Below are 22,220 nucleotides of genomic sequence, written 5' to 3' on the forward strand. Positions count from 1 at the left end.
TTCCTAGCTCTTCGGGCTGGTGTGGGGATTGAATGGTGTCAGGGGTATGGTATGCAGCACATGTTTAGCATATAGTCAGATTGTTTAGTAAAGACTAGCAGTTGTTGTTATTTACATTATAGTTACTATTAAGTGTCTGGAGAATGTATAGAAAAAGCAGACAATGAGTGGCAGTCCAACCCCTGAAAACATTGGAATATCATGGCCCATGAGATGTCATACCTGACAGTATGGGTAACACTGATTCCTGCCTGGTTTGCATCGTGACTGCCAGGCAGAGTCCCTGACTCTGATCCCAGCCGAACACTGAGCGTTCCAGCCCAGTTGTTGGTATTCTCAGTGGTATTTCTGACCATCTTGGGCAAACATCTAGTGAATGCCATCTCCAACAAGGCATGCCACAAGGACTGTTTCGGTTCTCCTTCCCTCAATTAAATTTGGAAATGTAAAATGTAATGATTTATGAAAAACACTATCTGTGTTTCATATTAGTATAAGAAATGTAACCAACTTGAAGACTTGTGTTTTTAATGTGGCATTTTGATGTTATTTAGGCCAGAAATGACCTGCACTGTATAAGATTGATGTGTTCCCACTTCGACCTTAAGCTTCCACAGGTCCTGAACCTTGCACTGCCCACTCGGTACACTTGTTCTTTTTAAAGTGGCTTAATTAGGTATCTTTGAGTTCCCATTCCCACATGAGAAAAGTAATTCCATTTAAATTCATCCTGTATACTTTGGATTTTGCTACTGTTTTGTCATTCACCATTTCTTATAATAGGCTGCTTAGTAAATGGACAATGTCTTTAGCTGAATGAGAATTTTTTCTTCCTGAAATAATTTTTTACTGTATTATTAAGTTGCCTCTTTTCACTCTGTTTATTTAAAAACTTTCTTGTTTAAAAAAAAAAAGTGTTTTTTTTGTTTGTTTTGTTTGTTTTTTGATGAGAGAAAATGATACATTTTACAACTATACAGTTGGCAAAATGTGTGCTACCTTGAGTACAGAGTACGTTTTAGAGACACCGGCCTATAACTTTCAGTTCCTTTCTTCACTATGAAGAATGATATACTAATTTCAATTCCTATTTATGTCTCTTAGCATTCTCCATCGGAGCCCTTTCTAGAGAAACCAGTGCCGGATATGACTCAGGTTAGTGGACCGAACACCCAGCTAGTGAAGAGCGAGGATTACCTGCCATCCATAGAGCAGCAGCCACAGCAAAAGAAGAAGAAAAAGAAAAACAACCACATTGTTGCAGAGGATCCCAGTAAAAGTTTTGGTAAAGAGGACTTCCCTGGTGGGGTTGATAACCAAGAACTAAATAGGAATTCACTAGATGGGTCTCAAGAAGAAAAAAAGAAAAAGAAAAGGCCCAAGGCAAAAAAAGACCCGAAGGAACCGAAAGAACCCAAGGAGAAAAAAGAGCCCAAGGAACCCAAGACCCCAAAAGCCCCTAAGATTCCCAAAGAGCCAAAGGAAAAGAAAGCAAAAACTGCCACGCCAAAACCCAAGTCCAGCAAAAAGTCCAGGTAGGCCGCGCACAGCAGCACTGGCAAACACAGGTCCGGGATGAGCAGCCTCTGCATCGGGGCTGGGGAGAGGGAGAAGGGAGCACTGTGATGGCCATGGCCATTGTCGAGTTTCTTTCGGTGACACCCACGCCAAAAAGTTAATGGTTTCATGCATTCTAAACTTTGGGACCCAGTTATTATTGAACTTCTGAATTTGGATAATATATTTTAGATTTTAGATAGAAATTAGTATTTTGAAACTTTCTTGTATTTTTTGGTGAAAAATTTTTAATTTAACAAATAGAACCGAGTTGCCAGCATAATTATTTGTTAAGTATAGAGCAATAACCTCATTGTTGGTGACAGTGCAAAACTGGGAAGGAAGGATTATAGAAGCAAGACAGGTCACTCTATTTCACAAAGCTTTTCAGCCCCGATGATTCCCAAGAGTCGAAACAGGAGAATGAATTCCCTCCACTTGGTGGAGTAAGGCTTCCAGGGGCAGTGTTGACATCCTCGTGGGCAACACTGGGGAAATCAGATGGCAAGGTTAGCATGAAGTTTAGGTTCCAGGAAATAGCCTTCTCCGCTCCATACTTCCTCTTCTTACTTCCCCCGCCAACTCTCTGACCCCCCAGAAGGCATATTTACTCAGTAAGAAAAGTTGAGAGGAGAAGACATTGAAGACTAATTTTTTTCATTTGTACTGAACATTTCTTACAACTGTTCTGAACCAGTTCCAAACATCTGAATCTATTTTTCAGAATATGGCTCATGTTAGAAAATATAGTTTCCAGATGGAAGTTATGGTCAGACCTGGTTCATCTGAACCTGTTTGCAAACTTCATTAGAAAACACGCTCCCCCGCCTCCCCCATGTGCATATATGCATGCTCAGTCCTGCGACTGACGTGTCTGTTGGGAGCTTTTGAGCTCGCTCAAGGCCTTCTCTAGTAGCTTTGCTGTGTGTGCATGGGCAGGCACACAGAGAGAGGGGATTGTTTCTGTGACTCTGCATAGATGCTGCAAAGCGAAAGGACAAACTTGGGTTTTCAACTTCTGCTGAAAATATCTAAACAACCCCCAATAATTATTCTGTAGTGTTTTGAGAGTTTGAATCATAGCTATTTAAAAATCTTTGCCATCAGTACTTTTGAATAGTGTTAAGATAACTGAAATTATATTCAATAACTCAGTCTTGTAGGCAACTTAATATTTGCATTTACTTAGGAATCTTCGATGCCTCATTATGTGGTCTCTTAATTGAAAACCATTATTATTTTCTCTTTATGAGCACTCTTCTAAACTCACAATTTATTATGGAGACATAATTCATTAAGTCATTGCTATTTGTAGGTAATGTGTTAATGTCAGGGACCTGAAGGATGAGGGCTTGGTTAGAATTTCAGTATGACTTATGAAGGGTTTTGAAAATAATACAGTTACTTAAATCTAGGTATTGTGCTTCTGGTAGGAGAAAGCATGTGCAGCAAAATCTAAAGAGTGTTTTTAAATAAAATGTAAGAGTCTGTTATAAGGAAGCTTTTGAGAGCTCAGAAAATATAACACCAAGACTAGTATAAGTCTCAAGATGTATCTGGCTTCAGTTTCTAAATTTTTTTGAACCTATTATCTAATGGTAAAGACTGATAAGCAAAAAAAGATAAACCCACTATATTGTGGATCTGGTCATAAATTTCTAAGTATATTCTTTCAAGCTCTTAGTCTACAGAGAACTGGCCCTCTCTTTAAAAACCTACTTTAGCACACCCTAGAATACATTGGGGCAGTTACTATAATGCTCTCTTCAACAATGAAACTTTTTAAAATTCACCTAACAGCTAAACAACTCTTAGGAACTTGGGGCATTAAGTCTAGTGAGTGCTAGGACTTGGTGGAGAGTATAGACCTGTTTTCTTCAGTGCAGGCCTCCTCTGCATGCCCTCAGCTGCCCATGTGAAGTTCAGGCTGTCTGTGCAGAGGATGATGTTGGCGTTGCTGAATCAGAGAAATGGCTTTGCATTAGCCACACGCTTTTGGCAGGAGGAAAGGCATGCAATTATTTTCTTATAAGGAAGTCGTCTAGTAGTTTGCCCCTCGGTTATTGCTGATTAATAGTCTCAGTCGATGCCTCCTATACATTTTTGCCCAAGTGGTATGAAAATACTTGAGTGGGACACTCCTGTTGAGTATGGAGACATGTAAGTGAAAAGGGAGGTGATGTAACATGACCCGGATGTTATCAGTCTTTTGCTTATCAGTCTTTACCATTAGATAATAGGCTCATGAGGCCACACTGAGGGGACACCGAGAGAGCTTGTGGCACCTCTGTTGGCCCTGGTGACTGTCTCTTCTAGGCACTTGCTAATTTATGATGAATCATGGTGAGGACATTCCCGAGAGGCTTTCCTGTTGTTTATGAGGATGCGTGTCCAAGAATATGGTCATCGAATAGAGATTAACAAACAAATACTTTGTTTGAGCTGCAGGGTTTCTATTGGTCAGATGAATTGAGTAAGTTGAATTGTGATCTCATTGTTCTGGTATGCCTGGAAAGGAAATAGCATCCTGAAGCAAGGATAAGTAGAATGCATACAACTACATGTAAATTCTGAATAGCATAGCAGAGTAATTATGTAAATTGAATATGCAGTGATGAAGGTAATAGGGGGTTTGGGTTATGTTAGTACTGGGGTTGAATTGCCATAGCAGTCTGCTTTTAAGCACTGGAATACAGCAGTGACAATTTTGTTTGGCAAAATGTTATGTGATACCCGTTATTTCCATCCTTGAATAAGTTAACTTGATGAATTTGTTTATACAGAAAATAATTTTCCTACAGTGGGCTCCAATAGAGGGAATAAACAGAAGTGGAATGAGAAATGCGGCACAGGACCACGCTCACCTCCCCTGCTCGGCCTTGTGAGCAGTGTGATGGAAGTGACCCACTGGTGGGCTGGCGCTCTCTGTGTCGTGTCTGTGACAGGAGAGATCTTGTTCTGTGTCATCACACACTCAGTAGTGAGGGTGGCTGTCGTCAGTGGGGTTAATGTTCTTGTGTGCCTTTATGGTGCCCTCCTCACCAGCTGTCTTCCCTCCTCATTCCATAAAGTAGCAGAGGTTTGAATTTGTGGCCCTTTCCAGGAAACTGGCCTTTTTGGCAACCAAAATATAATTCCATTGGTCTTGCCTGTGCAGGCGAACCTAACAGAATTTCACCAGAAGCTGTATCGTAGAAGGTGGAGTGAAATAGAAAAAGGAGTTCAGCATTTCAGGAAAAGCTGTTTGAGATTGTAATGATGAGACAGAGGGCCACATTCTTCTTTTCTATCAGAAACATTCCTTTTTCCCACAGTTCCTTTTCTTTGTTAAATATGTATATTTTTTTCCTACCTGTTTTTTTTCGGGTGCTTTCCCGGGGTATCCTTCCACCTTCCAGATATTGGTAGTTAATATGGAAAATAAAAGCGGAGACATTTGTGGGCTGAGAGGATGCCATTTTGCATATGGAGGGGTCCATGGAGCTGAAATATGGGGATTTGTGGACTTCCTTTCAATGCGTTTTCTGTTGTGTGTGCATAGCCCTTGTGAAATGAGCAAGAATGTGGAGGAAGTGCTTCCTTTGAACGACTCTTGAAGGACTTAGTGGTCCATTTAGCTCTATAAAGACCCTTTGAGTAGACATAAAGAAGGGAACATGGCCAAAGATTGTGACTTGACTACTGAAGCTTCCGCCACACAAAGCCATGGAGAATTGCTTCTGATGCAGTCTCTAGGGACACGTCTTGTTGTTAAAGGTAGTTGAATACTCAAATGCTGTTTCTCAAGAGTGAAATGTTTTATTTTAAACTGAAAAATAAACATACTGGTCTTGTTTTTTAAAAACACATATTAAGTACCAAAAACATGTAAAGTATACTTTTTGCAAACCACCCTTTCATTATCATTAGTATTTATGTGGCAGCTTTCTTCTGAGTCACTTAGCTTTTTCAGAGGCTGTTTTCTTAGGGATGACCTAAGAGAGTAGCAGCATTTTACCCAAGAAATATTTTTATTCAGCCAGCAAGCCCGCTGGTGGGATATTTTGGTAAACTAATACATATTTTTATGGTGTGCTCTTGTACATGTAAAATTTCTCCCAAGAGATTAGACACAGAAGCAAACCATTCAATTAGTTTTGCCAATAAGTAGAAAAGCCCAGATAGATATCTCCCACCAGGTACATAGGGAATAAAGCAAGTTAAACCAACAGTTTTTCTTCTCTTTTGTTTCTTGTTCTTTCTTTTACTCCCATGCTATGATTTAGTCTTGACCCAAGACTTTAGCTAATTGGAAAGACGAAATTAAATATTTTGGATGCTGTCTGCAGAAGAGGGTGTAGATTTCTTTAACATGTTGTCACAAGACGGACCTCTGAGTCCTTTTGGTGTTGGAGAAGAACAAGGAAGATAGAGTGTTGTGAGTCTCTGCCCACTGCCCTGCCTTGTCTCCTGTTAATTAAGTGAGAGCACCAGGTCAGAGATGGGACCAGGTGCCCTCTTTTTGGCTGGTCTCAAAGGTTATCTTCTTTTTGACAAATGGACCGTCAAATCTTTTAAATCCCAAATCCTTCTTTCCTTCAGAGTAACCACCTCAATATTTCCATTTCCAGTGACAGGCCACATTGTGGTCCTTCGTCTATCTGATTTGTCTTAAGTTGACAGAATGAGCAGGGAGGAAGAGTGATCAGCCCCTTTTTAGTAAAAACCCTGATAGCCTCGACTTTGGTGTTCGAATGTGTAACCACATTGACCCTGAAAAGCGCGTCCTGCTAACTCATGCTCTGGGCTCGTTGCTGAGTTGACCACACCGGGCCTGCAGGAAAATCGCTTCTGCCAGCCCGGGAGCTTTAGTGACTTACTTCAAAGCAGTGGCCTGCAGCCACTTTGGTTTCTGTGGGAGAGGGTGATATAGATCCCACTTTCAACTCTCACTGTACCCATCAAATGAAAGTTGAGAGGTGAGGAGGCCATGGGCAGCAGTGGATATTGAGGGGGATTTTTCTAGAGACACAGTCCTTTGAAGTCTTTAAGTTGAATTTTTGGATGGGGCATGTGTTGCCAAGTAGATGTGAGTTCGTTGAAAGGTAAAGAGCAGAAGGAATCATAACTAATTTTTAAAAAGTTATTATTAAAAATGTTTCTATATAAAAATGCTTTTGGGAAGTATAAAGTCCTGTACAAATGCAAAATTTGTCCCGTGAAACATAAAAATATTTGGCTGGTTGTCTTCCACCTAGAGAAGGCCCCTTTGAGTCACTGGATGTTTGTGGGAACCTCTGTAAGAGCATCAGTCATCTGAAATGCCAGGCCTCGCTTCAGCCCCCTTTACATAGAAGTCTGTGTGGCTTTAGCTTACAAATGCTAAATAGGGGCATGGAGCATGTGAATTAAGCAAAAGGGCACTGTTCATTTTTTTAAAATTTATCAGGGTGACATTGGTTAGTAAAATTTTATAGGTTTCAAAAATACAGTTCTTTAATACATCATCTCCATATTGTATAGTGTGTTCACCACAAGCCATGTCTCCTTCCTTTTCTCTCTCCTACCCTCTCTCCCTTACCCTCTGCTACCTCCTCCTACCCCCTTTTTCTCTGGTAGTCACCTAACTGTTTTTTGTCTATTAGGTTTTTTTTATTATTTGTTTTGCTTAATCCCCTCACCTTTTACATCCAGTCCCCCTCGTTTTTTTGTTTTGTTTGTTTGTTTGTTTGTTTTAAATGTCTACATTGTAGACTCTACACCCTTGAACTTCCATTAGAACACTAATTTTACATATAGCCCTGATTCCTGTAGGAACACAGTAATTTCATGGCAGTTCAGTTTTTCATTTGAGGGTGGGTGGTGATACTTTCTCCTTGTTGGTTTCTCTCTGCTTAAGTCTCCACCTACCTAGAGCACCTGATGACAGTGTGGGTGGGCGGCTTGGCTAATCTGGGAGATGATTGTGAATGTCGGAGTACGGCTCTGACTGCCACAGCGCCCCGCCCTTGTCCCCTTCCCGGGGCACAGGAATGCTGCGCTTAAATGAGAATGGCATCTTAGAAGTTGGCACAAGCAGACAAATGTTTGCCCACTGTTGCCACTTGGAAGAATATGCTATTTATAGGAAAGGGGCATTGGCATCCGTTTTGCAATGTCTAATTTATTCAGTCCTTTCTGTTGCATCGCAGTGCCACGTAGCCAAAGCGCTTAATGCTTATGTCAGGCTCCTGTGGTCAGATAACATATTAGCTAACTACACTTCTTTTCCATGTAACTTCTGGCAGATCTTAATTCATAAAACTCAATAACCTTTAGGTTTTCAGGGATAATTCCTGACTGCATGATGAGTCTTTTTTGTTTTTGCTTGAGAATATGTTCAATATTATAATAGACTTGTGTCTTTTAGGAGAGCTTTCTTTCTCTACCTTCTCTTTTGCTTTTAACAACATTCTTCTTTAAAATGTGATCAGCACTGGAGCTATTCTCAGGACAGGGTTTCTGTGGGAGAGGGTGATGTAGATCCCACTTTCTGCTCTCACTGTACCTAGTGCTCTTGGAAGGCTCCAGAAGACATTGACTGGGAAAGGTTTCTGAGGCCTGCAGGATACTTCCCAAAAGGCCAGGCCAGCACTGGACTCCTGAGGAGATCTGCCGTTAGAGGCCTTTGGGCCAGCCGAGAGGTTCTGCAACCCGAGAAGTTCTGCCACTTCTTGCAACCTAGTTGGCCCTCAGTTTCCTCATCCTTGGGCAGTTGGATTATAAAATGTAATGACGAGGTGTGTTGAGTTCGAAATAACACATTTTTAAATGAAAGCAGAGTAGGTTTCTGTTACCCTTCAAGCTTTCTTTACTGTCCCTTTCCTAAAAATTTAGCATGTACTTAAGGAATATTTGATGCTGTAAGAGCTACTGAAGGTAACAATTTAGATTAAATGATTTGTTTTAGAGGTGTCCCATCCAGTGCTTTCAGTGGACTTAAGAAACACAGTATTAGTAATTTGTTACTGAAATCATGTTCAGAAATAGAATCTCCTTTCCTTCTTTCTCTTTCTTTTCTCAGTTCTTCTTCTTTCTCAACTAGGAGAGTGGGGTGAAGAATTTGTGGGTGGAGTTTAGGAGTTGCCGGTGGCAAGGCACTGTATGAGTGCCCAGCTCAGAGCACCTGAAGGTTGACTGTGCCCCGGGCAGGCAGGCAGGCGTAAAGTGCTTGGGCCATGGGTCCTGCTTCTGTCCCCCATCTGTCCAGATGCTCTCTGCCCAAGATTGCCACGTGGAGACCATCACTGAGACTCCTGGGGCCTCTTCCAAGGAGTGCTGAGTGCCTTTGTCTGCAGGTGTTCACCTTCGAGTTTATTGTCTGTCACACAGAGTGTCTCTCTGACCTCATTAGTTTAATTGGTCATCTGCATTTTACTACATTCTACCTGAGCTGTTAAATTTTATTTTAGTCTTAGGACTTTATTTACAATTTCTATTCTGTTGGATTAATTTCACTTTCTGGTGTATCCTGGGTCATGTTTTTGTTGCCTTAATTGGTCCTTTTAAACTTTTACTGCTTTATCTTGTGTCTTTTTTAGTTTGCCTCTTTATCTTTTAATATTCTTGTTATTTAAAAACTTAGAGAAAAGTCCTGTGACTCTTTAAGTTGAGAGGCTTGGTGCTTTTCTACCTACCAGCATTGTGACCTTGACCCTGACAGCTTAGTATGTATTTATCGCAGCTTATCCATCATTTCTTTTCTTAACCACCTTGTGAGCATGCAGACTATAAGGATGCGCTTCAATACCTTTTGCTCTTCTTCTAAAAGATTATACTGTGATATTTTGGCTTGAGTCCCTGAAAACTTTATGACTCAAGCCTCAAGGTTGCCTTTCCCCCATGTGATGAGAGTCTCCATTAACTTGTCCCACTTGAAGGGGAACTCACTCCCATTTGCAGACATTTTCAGTAACTGACCATATTCTTCTCATCACATGTAGTTCCACAATAGGGTCCTTTTCATGCCTTTTTTTTTTTTTTTTTTTGTGGAATTGGATCCTCAAGCTGATGCCGATCAGTGCTTTAGTACATTCTGTTTTGTAACTAAATCAGGGCAGTTATCTTTGTATTTCCAGTGTCTGGTCAGGTAGGTGACTATTAGTAGGTCCTAGTAAGTTTTGTCCCTTTGCATAAAGCCTTCCTAAAAGCCTGTACTCTTTCTCACCAAAGGCAGTTGGTTAGCTGTGTGCTGCATCTCAGCTTAGGTGAGTTCACCCACCTCATGTCAGATGGTGTCATTCAGCCCTCAGCTGACTGTGCGTCCTTCCTTAGGTGGGCTCCTTAGACTGTCCCTCCACGCGAGACAGTCTTCTCTGAATGCACAGTGTGCTTTCCTAATGCGTTTCTCCTCACGTTCTCACCGGGTTCTCACCAGGATGGTGTAAGCTTTGCTCACCTTGAAGGCAGGCACAGGACTCTAGAGCTTGATGTGGCAAGGTGACCTCTGTGTCATGCACCTTGACCATGTGTGCACCCTGCTGCCCACCGGTGTGACCTGGCTCATGATGAAATGTGAAACGTGGGTAAAGGGGAGAGCGCCCTTCAGCCCGCCCGCAACTGCCTCCCAAGAGTGCAGGGCTCGTCTGGCCTCAGGAGTGGGTGGCTCTGTATCTCTGTGGCACCAGCCATGATAGAGGATAAGGATCAGGAAGTGAGAGAGCTTGGTGAGTAGGGAGGGGAAGTACTCAGAGACACTGGTTTTGAAAAATTGCTAAGGTGAGCCTTAACCCTATTGTGGGAGTTTCACTGAGCTTCCGGAGGTGTGTCACCGTAAAGATAGAATCTAGGTGGGTTTGCTGAAATGAGTTAATGAGAAAAGCCCTTGGAGTGGTGCCCAGCACATACTGAGGGCTTTGTATGTGTTGTTACTGCTGTGACTTGTACTATTTAGTTAAATCAATCACCTAACACTTACAGTAACCTACCTGACCAGACACTGGAAATATAAAGGTAAATAAGAGTTGTTTACATAAGTGCTTTGATTTTAATACATTACAGTGATGCTATCACCAAATTTTGTGTGTTTTATATATATCCCTGTGTGGGATATAGGTGGACTGACATCACTCTAATCCAGACTGCAGTGGCCAGAAAATGCTTCTCAGAATGAGTGATATCAAAGTCAAGACTTACGGTTACATAGAGTTGGGGGCAGGAGTGGAGGTAGAAGAGATAGTGTACACTTTAAGGAGGGGTTTTGCATGTCTACAGTATACAGCATACAGAGTTTGGGGTGTGGGAAAAGTAGAAAAATAAAGTTAATGTTGCCATTTGCAAAATCCACACAGGGCCTTGTATGTTAATGCTGAGAGTCTGTCTTTTATATATATGGAGTCAGACTTGAAGCAGACAAATGGACAAATGGTCGAGGCAGATTTGCACTAGCTGGTCACTCTGCTGATACCTGGGGATGGGCTCAGTGATGAGCTGGTGGCAGTGCCATGTTGCTGAACTAGGGGAGGAGGGAGGCAGAGCTGGCTCAGGAGAGCAGTGAGGGCATGATTGCAGGGCTGTGGCCATGCAGGCCGGCCCAGAGTGAGAAAGTGTTCCCTGTGCCCGCCTGGTTGTTTTTGGGCTAAGCCCGTGAGTAGCCATTACTGCAGCTGTTGTAGGTGTATCAGGGGTGTTTGTCTGCACTGGGCAGCTCAGTGTCCTCATCAGTATTGTAGTGTCCATTTAAGGGACATTCCTTTTTAATCACAGTCTTTTCTCCCCGATTGGAAAAGCTGCCCTCTTTGTGAGTGCCAGCTCTCCAATTTATAATTTGGAAGAGGATAGTCTGTATGGCTAGGTTTTTGGCTTTGACATTATACAAGAGTAGCTTTGGACCTTACAGATAAGGACTGTGAATGTGGAATGTGTGTTCTTTCCCTCATAGTCTGACAGTGGAAGCCCTGCCCAAGGACAGTGCGGAGACAGGAGGTGGGGAGGCAGCTGTAACAGTCGAAGTGGGAAGTGATGTGTGTCTGAACTAAAAAGCGCTGTCATGGACACCAGAGGCGTGGCCTTTGGGATGGTCTGCCTGTGTGTTCCTTCAGCTGGCATCGAGCAGTGTTGATAAAGGACTTCCCTTCTCTTCACATTGTTTGGATGAAATGATCACAATGAAGTGTGGTCCTGTCTGTTAAGTCTCTGCAGTTGAGTTGGCCCAAGTGGGTCTGAGCCAGAGCCAGGCCAGTGTTCCCAGACTTTGCAGAATACGTTCCCAGCTGCTAGTCTTCCAGATGTGTGAGTGTGGCCCTGTGTGCCAGACACTGCCAAGGTTTTCATCCATTATCTCATTTAAACTTGATAACAAATCTTGGGGAGGAAGATGTAAGTTCTAACCTCATTTTATAGATGAGGAAATTGAGGATGAGGAAAATTTAGGGAGGGTCCCAGGCAGACAGGTTACAAATGACAGACTGCATTAACCGCATTTGTTAAGAGAAACATTCTGACTTTGGGGTTTGGGGGCAAAGCAGTTGTTATATAACACTTAGTTGAAAATCCAAATTAGTTTATTGCAAAATAGTAGTAAAGTCTATTTAATTTAAGTTCATCTTGTCCCTGATTGTAATGTCCTTGGGTAGACACACTGAAGATTCTGTAAGAGCTTTTTTGACTTTGTAGCCTGTTTTTGATTTGTCTATTGGTGTCATGAGGAGACAGTGTGGACATGCTTAGCTGTCTCTGAGCAACATTAATGGTGCAAGGTCTAATGAGTTTAGAAATCTCTCAGTAATCAGATTGGGGATGAGTGTTTGCCTTGTCTACAGGCTTTTTGTCTAAGCATTTGGAGAGGTCCTCCCGACTTTCGGCAGTCTTGGAGGTTTCCCATAGCTCATTCTTGGGAAAGGCAGATGGAAAATCATTAGCCTGTCTCTCCTGCAGCAAATTGATATTTCATCAAACCTGGGCTCTGCTGGGCTTCAGAACGGTAAGCCTTTTACTCCTACAGGAGAGTTCCCACAGGGTGCAGTAACCCCGCTAAACTAAATTGTGTACTTTGCTCTGGAGTAGAGAGGTCACCGTGGAAAGCACCCGCTGCCAACTTACTTGACCTGGCAGTGGTTCAGCTCCGTGACAGGCCTACCTCTGATTTAAACAAATTTGAGAAATATGTAAAGTTTTGGAAGCAGTTTTGCACTGATTTGATAAAAGAAACCACAAAACACTGCAGCGCAGGTGTTGAGAATGTTTGAAAGCTGATTGAGGGAAGCAGATGGCTTTAGTCAGTGGCATCCAGCCAAAAGAGCAGGTGCTGGTCATGTGACCGCTGGTTACCAGGGTAATCTGATTGCTCTTGGCGTGCAGATGAAAGGGAAGGGGCCCAGCGTTCAGCTGTAGTATTGTATAATTTGTGGCAGTTAGAGCGGAAATAAATGCTGGAAATGGAGCCTCATAGTGGGGGAGACTTCTGTCCATGTGTAGCGTAAACACTAGGACAGTTGGATGAGGAACTGTTGTATGGATTTTTTTTTTAATTTAAAAAATATTCTTTCTGTGGATCTTCTGGGGACTTCAAGTTTTTAGGACACTGCCTTTTAAAAAAAATAAATAAAAAGCACTCTAAACTTAACTGCTATTTGCTGTATCTTGACTTGTAAGTTATTTCCTTATGTGGGTATTTACTATGCTAAAATGTTAACAAAACGAAAAAAAAAAGCTTTGTGTACTTAAACATAACTAGTTTAAATTTATCAAATATCTTATTCATTACAAAAGTACATTTTGTGTGATAGGTACTTTATTACATTAACAAGTACTTTTGAAATATTTTGTGACACATGCTTTACTTAAATAACAGTGCATTGATGTTTTGGCCTCTTTTCCTTTTGTAGTAGTTGAGACTGGAAAATGCTGTTTTATGCATTCTGTCTGCATACTTAACTTCAGTAAATACACTTTTTAAAAGTTTAAAAATACTCTCAGTTTGTAAATTTTATCAGAATTTTAGGTTTTCTAGAAATAATAAGTATAATCATTACTGAGGTTGGATTATTTTAAATGTTGGATGACAAATAATAATTGATATTAGAAAATCTTGGGGGCAGTTTAAGAAATTGGAATGTAAGGTAATACTAGGTGTATGTTTTAAAAGAAAGTAAAAGTTTCTAAAGGTGGTGGTAAATGTAAATTAAAAATATTTTGTTAGAGTTTATTCATAACCTTTGAGTTATGTGATATTCAGATCACATTAATGTTTTATAGAAGCATACTATGGAACAAGCACTTTAATTATTGGGGTTGTTTTGCTATATTTTTGTATTTCAGAGACCTGGCTTTTTTTTTTTTTTTTTTTTTTAAAGGCTATTGTGACTACCTTACAAGATTCCTAGCACCAAAATAAAGCTTATTTTTAATTAAGACCACACATTAATGAAAATTATGTAGAAAAGGAAATTGCCATGTATTTTGTTTTATTTTAAAGAGTTGTAAATTGTATAAAAATGGAGTTGGATGATATAAAAGAGGACACCTAATAGTACTTGTCAAAAAGGACATAAATAGGAGTGTTTATTACTATCTGCCAGAGGCACAGAAATGATCATTATATTTTATTTTTCCTTGACAATTAAAAAAATATTCTGTACCTTAAATACTTCACAGCGAAGCTACCTCATATCTGAGTTTTCATTGTGGTGTGGTGCATTGGCAGGGATTTTTGCATTGTCTAGAGATGAACAAATGTACTCTGTGTGGTTATGAGGGGGGTTCTTGCATGCAGTTTCTTTTTAATTAGGTTAGATATTTGTTAAAGGTCATCAATGTGGGGGTTTGTCATAAAGAACTTAATTGAGAGTACCATTGAACTTTAAATGGCCAACATGCACTGATTCACCAATTGTCATTGATAGATACTTTAGGGGTATGAATGTGGGAAATGTAAGGCATGGGGCATGTGGGAAACATCATTAAAAAGTGAACACTAAGTGATCCACTTTGAATTCTAGTAATAAGAAACCTGATTCAGAAGCAAGTGCTTTGAAGAAAAAGGTCAACAAGGGAAAAACAGAAGGTTCTGAAAATTCAGACTTAGACAAAACGCCCCCACCATCTCCTGAAGAAGATGAGGACCCAGGTGTTCAGGTAATGCCATTATTCTGGTCCCGGGCCTGGGTTACTGAGCATGGGAAACTCTAGCTGCCGACCAGGCACCCTAGGCCTCCCCTGTCTTTGTTATGGAGCTGCTGGAAAGATGGCTTTATTGTTGTCTGGAACACTATATCCGTAGTGAGGCGAGCTGGGGGCCGGTGCGAAATTAAACTCCTCTGACTTTTTGCTTTTGCCATCTTTGACTCTGGGATAAAAAAAAACCCGAGAACCTTCCCTTATTTCTGTCAATGCATTTTGATGTTTATGTAAATGTTGGTGTTAACATAATGGATATGTTGGTTCATATAAAGTTTCATTCACATTTCTGATTTTCTCTGAAGTTTGGTTGCTTGTCAGTTCTCTTACTTTGCCTAAAAAAAACCAAAAACGACCAGGATATATAATCTGTAGCTTGTCTTAAGGTTTCTGATTTCCCATGGTAAGAGTTGAGATATATTCATGTAATACTCCAGTTTTCCGTGAACATGTTAGTGACTTTTCAGATGGCAGTGCCGCAGCACGATGTTTCAGTGTTAGAGTCTTCTGGCTTTTGAAGAATTTCATAGGAATCAGCTGAAAAACTGGCCCTGAGATAAACATTAGGAATTCAGGTTCCTGCGTGTAACGCACACTGCCGTCACTGTCACGGATTGGGCTGTAAGGTGAGGGACCCTCACACATGATCGTTAAACATCATTTCCTTGTTATGTTCCCTGGAAGCGTGCCAGTGTGGTCCACTGGGATGGCTGGGAATGTAACCTCTGTGAGTGACATCCAAGTGATCATGGAGCCGTTACCAAGGAGTCCTGCTAGACGGGAAGCCAGCCCCTAGAAGCTTGCTTGATTGTTTTTTCTAATTGCTTAGTGCACTAAATACTTTCTGCCTACATCTCTGCCAATTCACTTAAAGGTTAGAAACAAAATAGTTGCCGTATACCGCTCTGTTCTAAAGAATTTCAGATAGTTTTCTTTTTTTTAGTAGAACTCCCTAATAATATCAGCAACTGCACAGAAGGCCTAATATAAGGCCTGAAAGGGAGAGGGGGGAGAGAGAGAGAGGGGGGGGGGGGGGGGAGAGTGTGTGTGAATGAATGTGTTTTGTTTTGGTTTAGTTTTATAACATAGCGATACTTCTGGAAGTTGGGTTAATTTTGTAATTTACTTTGATTTTACATGGCAGTGAAAAGTTATTGGGAAGGTAAGTAGATATATTTTTTAATTGCTTAATGAGGTTTAAACTAACATATTTTAATGATTTTGAATTTCATTTTTACACTCAATGGTGTTTTTCCCCCGTGAATTGTGTTTGCTTAAATTAGGCCCTTTATTAGAGTAGTATTTAGGCAATATTAGAGGATTTATTTACACAAATAAAGGAAATTCTGTTTTTTCACAATCACAACTGCCATTTTTTAGAAGTCTGTTTTACCTCAGTTTCAAATGGACTTTATGAAATACTAGTTTTGAAGTTTCTTTCCTTCTGCATTTTAGTTATAGAAAATTGATAATCAATTCAAGTGAACATCAGTGCATCCTTTCTAATTGGCTAAAGCTTAACTGTCGTGGGTTCAGCAGCCAATACCAGCAGCCACACACGCAGCTCAGGTGCAGAAGGCAGGCCTTCCTCCGTGTCTTTGACACAGGAAGTGATGCTGACTGCTGTGTATTGTATTTCTTCCTGTAGCACATGCATAAAGGACTAAAGTTCTGAGTTTTGTGATTGGTTTATTTAAACTTTAGCAAATGCCATATAATTTTAATGAACTCAGAATTGTATCACAAAGTTACTATAACAGTGAGATCGTGGCAACACATTTAAATTTTCTCTTCAGTATACCTGTTTTAACTACAAATGGCTTTTCTAAGGCAATCCAAGTTTGACAAGTTGACCTATGATTTTAGGGCCAATTCAAAAGCCTTGAGTTATGGTTTAAATGTAATGCTTACATTTCATTTTGATTCAAAAAATATTTCAAATAGTAATGTTAACAGACCATACATTATATAACAATTTTATTTTATATTGGGAAATTGTAAAAGGAACTTTTATACCCAAAATAAATGAACTTAAGATCAATTATTATTTAGAAAGTAGAGAAGCCATAAAACACTTAAAAATTTCAGAAGATTGAGTTCTAATTGTATTTTGTTTGTTTTTTTACTATTATTAAATGACCTTGTATCCATTACTAACCCCTCATTATTTCAATGATTTATAACATAAGCTAGATATGAAGAGACACTTTGATTATAAAAGTTTTACTGACCGATATATAAATGTCCATTTAAAAAGAAAAAATTGCCCTGTGTTATTGTACTGGCACATTTATTTACTATCAGAGTGGTATTTAATGTAAATCATAGATATATTTATGGGTGTTTAGTAACCAGTAGCCTGAACCATGGAAACCTGATAGAACATCATAGATGCATCATTAGTAATACATTACTCCTATTGTAATGACATAAAGATGAAAATATAGATTAATTCATTCAATTTAGTTAAATTGATATATCAAATGGAATACAGACATTATGCTAAATATCCTAAAATTAAAATATGCCTTTTATATCTTAAACCGACAGTCTTCTTGAGAAGTGAGGGTGGTAAAGTGGGCATGAGCAGGAGTTAGTCTAGATCAACTTTGGGAAGAGAGAAAGGAAGCTGTTCAAAGCATCTAGGCCTTGTAGTAGCCTTATTGCACTCTGATTTTTCTTTGGAAAGGTGGGGGTAATTAATGGTAACTTTAATTCTACTAACTGATTTTGGCATTACTGTGTACCATGCACTGTTCTAAATGCTTGAAATGAGTTCCCTTATGTGATCTTCATAGTCTACTCATGAGGTAGTGACTATCATTAACCCATTCTACAGACCTGGAAACTGAGGTCCACAACATAGCACAACCTGACTCCACCAAGTGAGGGTCTGGGCTCATTTAAACATAGGCACTTAGCTCCAGAGCCTATCAGGTCAAATTGTGTCCTGTCCTCTCCTCTCCCCCCCACCCTCATTTCTCCCCCGGATGTGAGTAAGGTTGGCAGATGGCAGAACCCCTGCTGGTTTCTGCCCCACTCTGACCTGGAATTGGTTGTTCTGGGCAGTGCTGACGAGGGAAGGTCAGAGGAGGAACTCCCTCTGGTCTAAGCCACTGGGAAATCTGTTAATAAGATGTTCCTCCAAATACCTGTGTCAGAAAGGTGCTTTAGATCTTTGTAGCTGTGACTGTGGAAGGCTAAGAGCTCAGTCCCAAACAGCCCATTTGATCGTCATAGCACACTGAGTTTGTATTTTGAGCTGTTCTCCCTTTTGAGAGCAGAGAGAGCAGGATCTTAATTAAAATCACTTCTCTTTGAGCAAGAGACTGGGTTTGTTGGTCCTGACATGAGCCATAGGCACTGTGTCTGACCCCCTTGGGTCCACACAGTGGGTAATTTGCCCTGGCCTATCTGTCCAACTTTAAAATCCACAGGCTCTTTAAAAAGTTTTATTCCATAATTTTAGAAAAACGTTTGAGTGACCTCTCTTAATGTTTTTATTCCTTCTATGTGCTTTGCAAACTCATTGTAATCTTGTATTTATCAGAGATTTAAAATGTCATTTTAGCGTTGTCTTAGATTTTATCACAATACATTAATGAAAAGGTTATTTTCTCCCCATTTTTTAATTAAATGACAAAAGTAATTATTTTATCAGAAAGGTTAAACAATTATTCTGAACATAATGTGCAAAACCTTTTTCCTTCTGCCATTTACTTCCCTCCCCAGAATTAATAGCTATTAACAATTTGCTATGTGTCTTTTCACATTTTTTGTTATTGGAAACATGCATATTATACATTCATTTTTTAGCAAATATTTATTGAATCATAAAGTAAACAAGACATACAGTGTCTTTGAGGAGTTTACCTACAGGAGTAGGCAGAAGTAGATTTATAGTTGTGAGTATACAAAAATAGTTTATTCTTGTATTATTATTTATTAAGTACATTATTTGTCTTATTATTGTTATTTTGTGTCCTTGCTTATGATATATACTTTTAGGTAATGATGGCTGGTAATTTAAACCTACTTTTGCCCACCCTGGTATTGATGATCCACACATACAAATAAATACACATGATTTTTTGTTGTCCTAAATAGAATTATATGCTACTTATTATGAGACTTGCTTTTCTTTTTATTTCACAATTTCTCTTGAAGATATTCTTAAGCTATGTTATGTTAAGTAGCTTACTAGAAGTGTAGTTGCTGGGCCAGAGGGTGGGCAGCTTTAAATGTACACAGATATGACCACACTGTCCTCCAAAGACATTGACCACAGTGGTGAGAGAGGACCCATTTTGCTAACAATCCTACTAATACTAGCTATTACCAATCTCTTACATTCTAATCAGTGTGGTAAAAATATTTTTTTAAATAAAATTACTTTTCATGGTCATACATCATAAATTCTGATGTCCAGTCCTTCATCTCTTCAAAGGTTTTTAGACTTTCTTTTAGGACCAAGATTAAGATGCAAGCCTTCTATTTAAAAGGTCCTCTTAAGTATTATTAATTCCTTGGATAATATTATGCTAGTGTTTATCTATAACCTTAGAATAGGAAAATAATGTAGATTATCTTCCAGTGCCTTCACTTTTATGGCCTTTTTGTTATGGGTAAAATTGTAAATGTACAAAAACTGAGAGAAAAAGCATAATGAACCCCTATATATCCATCTCAAGATTGCCTTCAGTTTTGAGCCGAACAGGGAATGAGACTTGTTGGTATTTCCATTTCCTAGTTGAAGGTCAGGTAGCTGGGAATGGCAGAACTATAACTGACCCAGGTGGCTGACTTCAGCTACCCCCACCCCCACCCTACCCTCTATTTCCATTATAATCATTGCTACTGTGGCTTCTTACCATACTGTAAATCACAATGTTAAAATTAGTTTTTCTTTAAGATTAATTTTTTTACAACACCCACCTCACCATCCTAAGAAGTTGTAAAGCGCATCAGTGATGGATTTTAAACTCACTCTGTTGGGTTTGTGTTTTAGAAGAGACGGTCCAGCAGGCAGGTGAAGAGGAAGCGCTACACCGAAGACTTGGAGTTCAAGATTTCTGATGAGGAGGCAGATGATGCAGATGCTGCTGGGAGAGACTCCCCCTCGAACACCTCTCAGTCAGAGCAGCAGGTCAGCGTCCAGATTTGTGTGGTTCTCGCTGCATTTGGAGCGGTGTACTGGGAACGTGGTAGCTGGAACCCGAAAAGTTCAGCCAGAGCCATGGAGTCGGAGCTGGAGAGCGTTCATCTAATGTTGGTTACGATGCTGCGGGACACGGGCTGTTTAGCAGCATCTTTTAAAACGCCTTGCTCGCCGAAATGTATTTTTATACAAGCCTGTGATGTGTGATTTGACACAATTTTGGAGAATGAATGGTCTGTGTTGGGGAAGAGTCGGAAGCTGAATTCACCTCTGAAAATTCAAAGCTGTAGCTTCTGGGACTTTAATAAGCCACTCAAGCTTGTCTCCTGCTGTTAGGCACTGTAGGAGCCCCTTTATGAAATTACTGCCTTGTGGTACCCAGCAGGGCATACTTTATTCTCTGTGCAATGTAAATGAAGTATAAAGCAGTTTGTATAAAATATGGGTAGTAACATAGGATTGATTATGGTAAAGATCTTTTTAAAAAAATATATAGATTATATAATAATGCCCTTTCTTTACCATTACCAGTTGGTAACCCATTGTAAAACATATTAAATGGAGTTTGGTATTTTGTTTGGTAATCTGTGCTATGTTAGATTGTTACGTAATGTTTCATGTGACCTCCATGGATAAAAGTCGCCTACAATAATAACAGAATGATGAGTGTATTTACCCCGTGGGTTTAGATGAGGAAAGTTGTGTTTCTGACTGCTCTCATGCAGAGATTGTTTTCTTCTGGCAGTTGGAGTTTCTGAATGCTCTCTGGCTTCAGGGATCTGTGCTAGGCCACGTAGTTAAATTGTGTAATCACGAAGTAACACACACAGATCTTCCTTCTGCCTTTGTGCAGAGTGATATTTTTGTTCTTTTCAATTGCATTTTTCCCTACTTCGACTTTGTACCCAGTGTTTTAAAGATAGGAACTTAAAGGGTATAGAGTTAGATGCTTAAAGGGAATGGTTTCTTTCTTTTATAGCTTAGGATGGAATGGTTTCAATCTGGATGGACTCATTCTACTTTCTTTTTTAGGAATCTGTTGATGCAGAAGGTCCAGTGGTAGAAAAAATCATGAGTAGTCGTTCAGTGAAAAAACAGGTGAGCACTGTTTGGATTGACCAAAAATGATGGTGTATGTATGACTCTTAAATTATTTTTTGCTTTATAATTTTCGTTAAACATTTTACTATTGGGAAATAAAACCTCTGGTGAGAGTGCTAATACAGCCCCAAATTACGATATATCAACCCCGTACTTTATTACACCATTTAGAGTAGGCAAGAAACGCAAAAGTCTCAAACAAATGTATAGAACTTTTAGGGTTAAAGGCTGCCTTTTTCATAAATATTATTCATAAAAATAATAAATATGAATTGATCTCTCATATCCCTTAGGAAGTAGGTTCGTTGCCCTCCCCTAGCTTCCCATTCCCCATGGAAGTTTATCATTTTAGGGGGTAGGTGTTTTCTCATACTTTTTATATACAATTAAAGTATTCATTAATATCTTTTTGTTAGTGCGAAGGTGAAATACAGAACCATTTTCAGTGTATTTTTTGAAGATCTGACTTATTCTTTAAAATTATTAAAAAATTAATGCTGATCTGCAAAGGTGAGCTCTAAGTACCTGTCATTAGTCTGATGACTATGTCATTGAGGGACACGTACTTGATGACAAAGAATTTCAGTAACACTGTTTTCTCTTACAATTGAGATTCCTGATCTCATCTCAACCATCTCTCTTCTTGCCCAGTTTGAGAAAATGCTTTCTTTAGTTTGAAGAATGGCATAGGCACCCACATGCATTTACATATTCCAGCATACAATTTTTGGTGCCTCTAGAAAGTGGTTTTCTTTAGATATAGATGTCCGTCTTTCAGCTTGAGTCATTGTCAAATGCACAGGTCTTTCTTTTTGTTTACTTTCAATGTGGGTGGAAACAACCTCATTGTTTTGAACTGTAAAATAAGTTGTTGTGTGTGTTTGAAGTAAAGTATATACGTACAAAGTGTAACTTCACATCAAGAGAGGTAGGTAAGGGGGGATTATGGAAGTTAAAGTGAGATCTCAGGCTTATCAAATAGGAAACCTTTACTATTCAATACTATCTAGATCAGGGGTGGGGAACATCTGGTCTGCTGGCCCTATGAGGCCTGAGAAATCACTTGTTCTGGCCCTGCCAAGGCATTAAGGGTGAGTTAATTAAATGTTTGACCAAATATAGTAGGCTCATTTTAAGTTGATAATTTTGTATGGCCCACGAATGATGTTATAAATATCCAAATGACCGTTGGCAAAAAAAAAAGTTCCCCGCCCCTGTTAGACTGAAAATGGTATGGCACCAGAAGTAAACTTCTCTTTACCTTATTGCA

The 22,220-nt window shown here is 39.7% G+C and overlaps 1 protein-coding gene across 6 annotated transcripts in view; it reads left to right on the forward strand.

Moving 5' to 3' along the window:
• Positions 1 to 22,220, forward strand: part of CHD7 (chromodomain helicase DNA binding protein 7) — a 174,845-nt gene that overhangs the window by 96,271 nt on the left and 56,354 nt on the right. For 4 of the 6 annotated variants that reach the window (XM_036436997.2, XM_036437000.2, XM_036436999.2 and 1 more), the window contains exons 3-6: positions 1,105 to 1,535; positions 14,514 to 14,649; positions 19,700 to 19,837; positions 20,882 to 20,947. In XM_036436997.2, the coding sequence (XP_036292890.1) occupies positions 1,105 to 1,535; positions 14,514 to 14,649; positions 19,700 to 19,837; positions 20,882 to 20,947 (771 nt within the window). Of the gene's footprint in view, positions 1 to 1,104; positions 1,536 to 14,513; positions 14,650 to 19,699; positions 19,838 to 20,881; positions 20,948 to 22,220 lie in introns of those variants that run through there. The other 2 variants (XM_045581434.1, XM_045581435.1) reach the window with 2 other exon arrangements.

The sequence above is a fragment of the Pipistrellus kuhlii genome, unplaced genomic scaffold, assembly GCF_014108245.1.
Source record: "Pipistrellus kuhlii isolate mPipKuh1 unplaced genomic scaffold, mPipKuh1.p scaffold_m20_p_14, whole genome shotgun sequence".
Lineage (NCBI taxonomy): Eukaryota > Metazoa > Chordata > Mammalia > Chiroptera > Vespertilionidae > Pipistrellus > Pipistrellus kuhlii.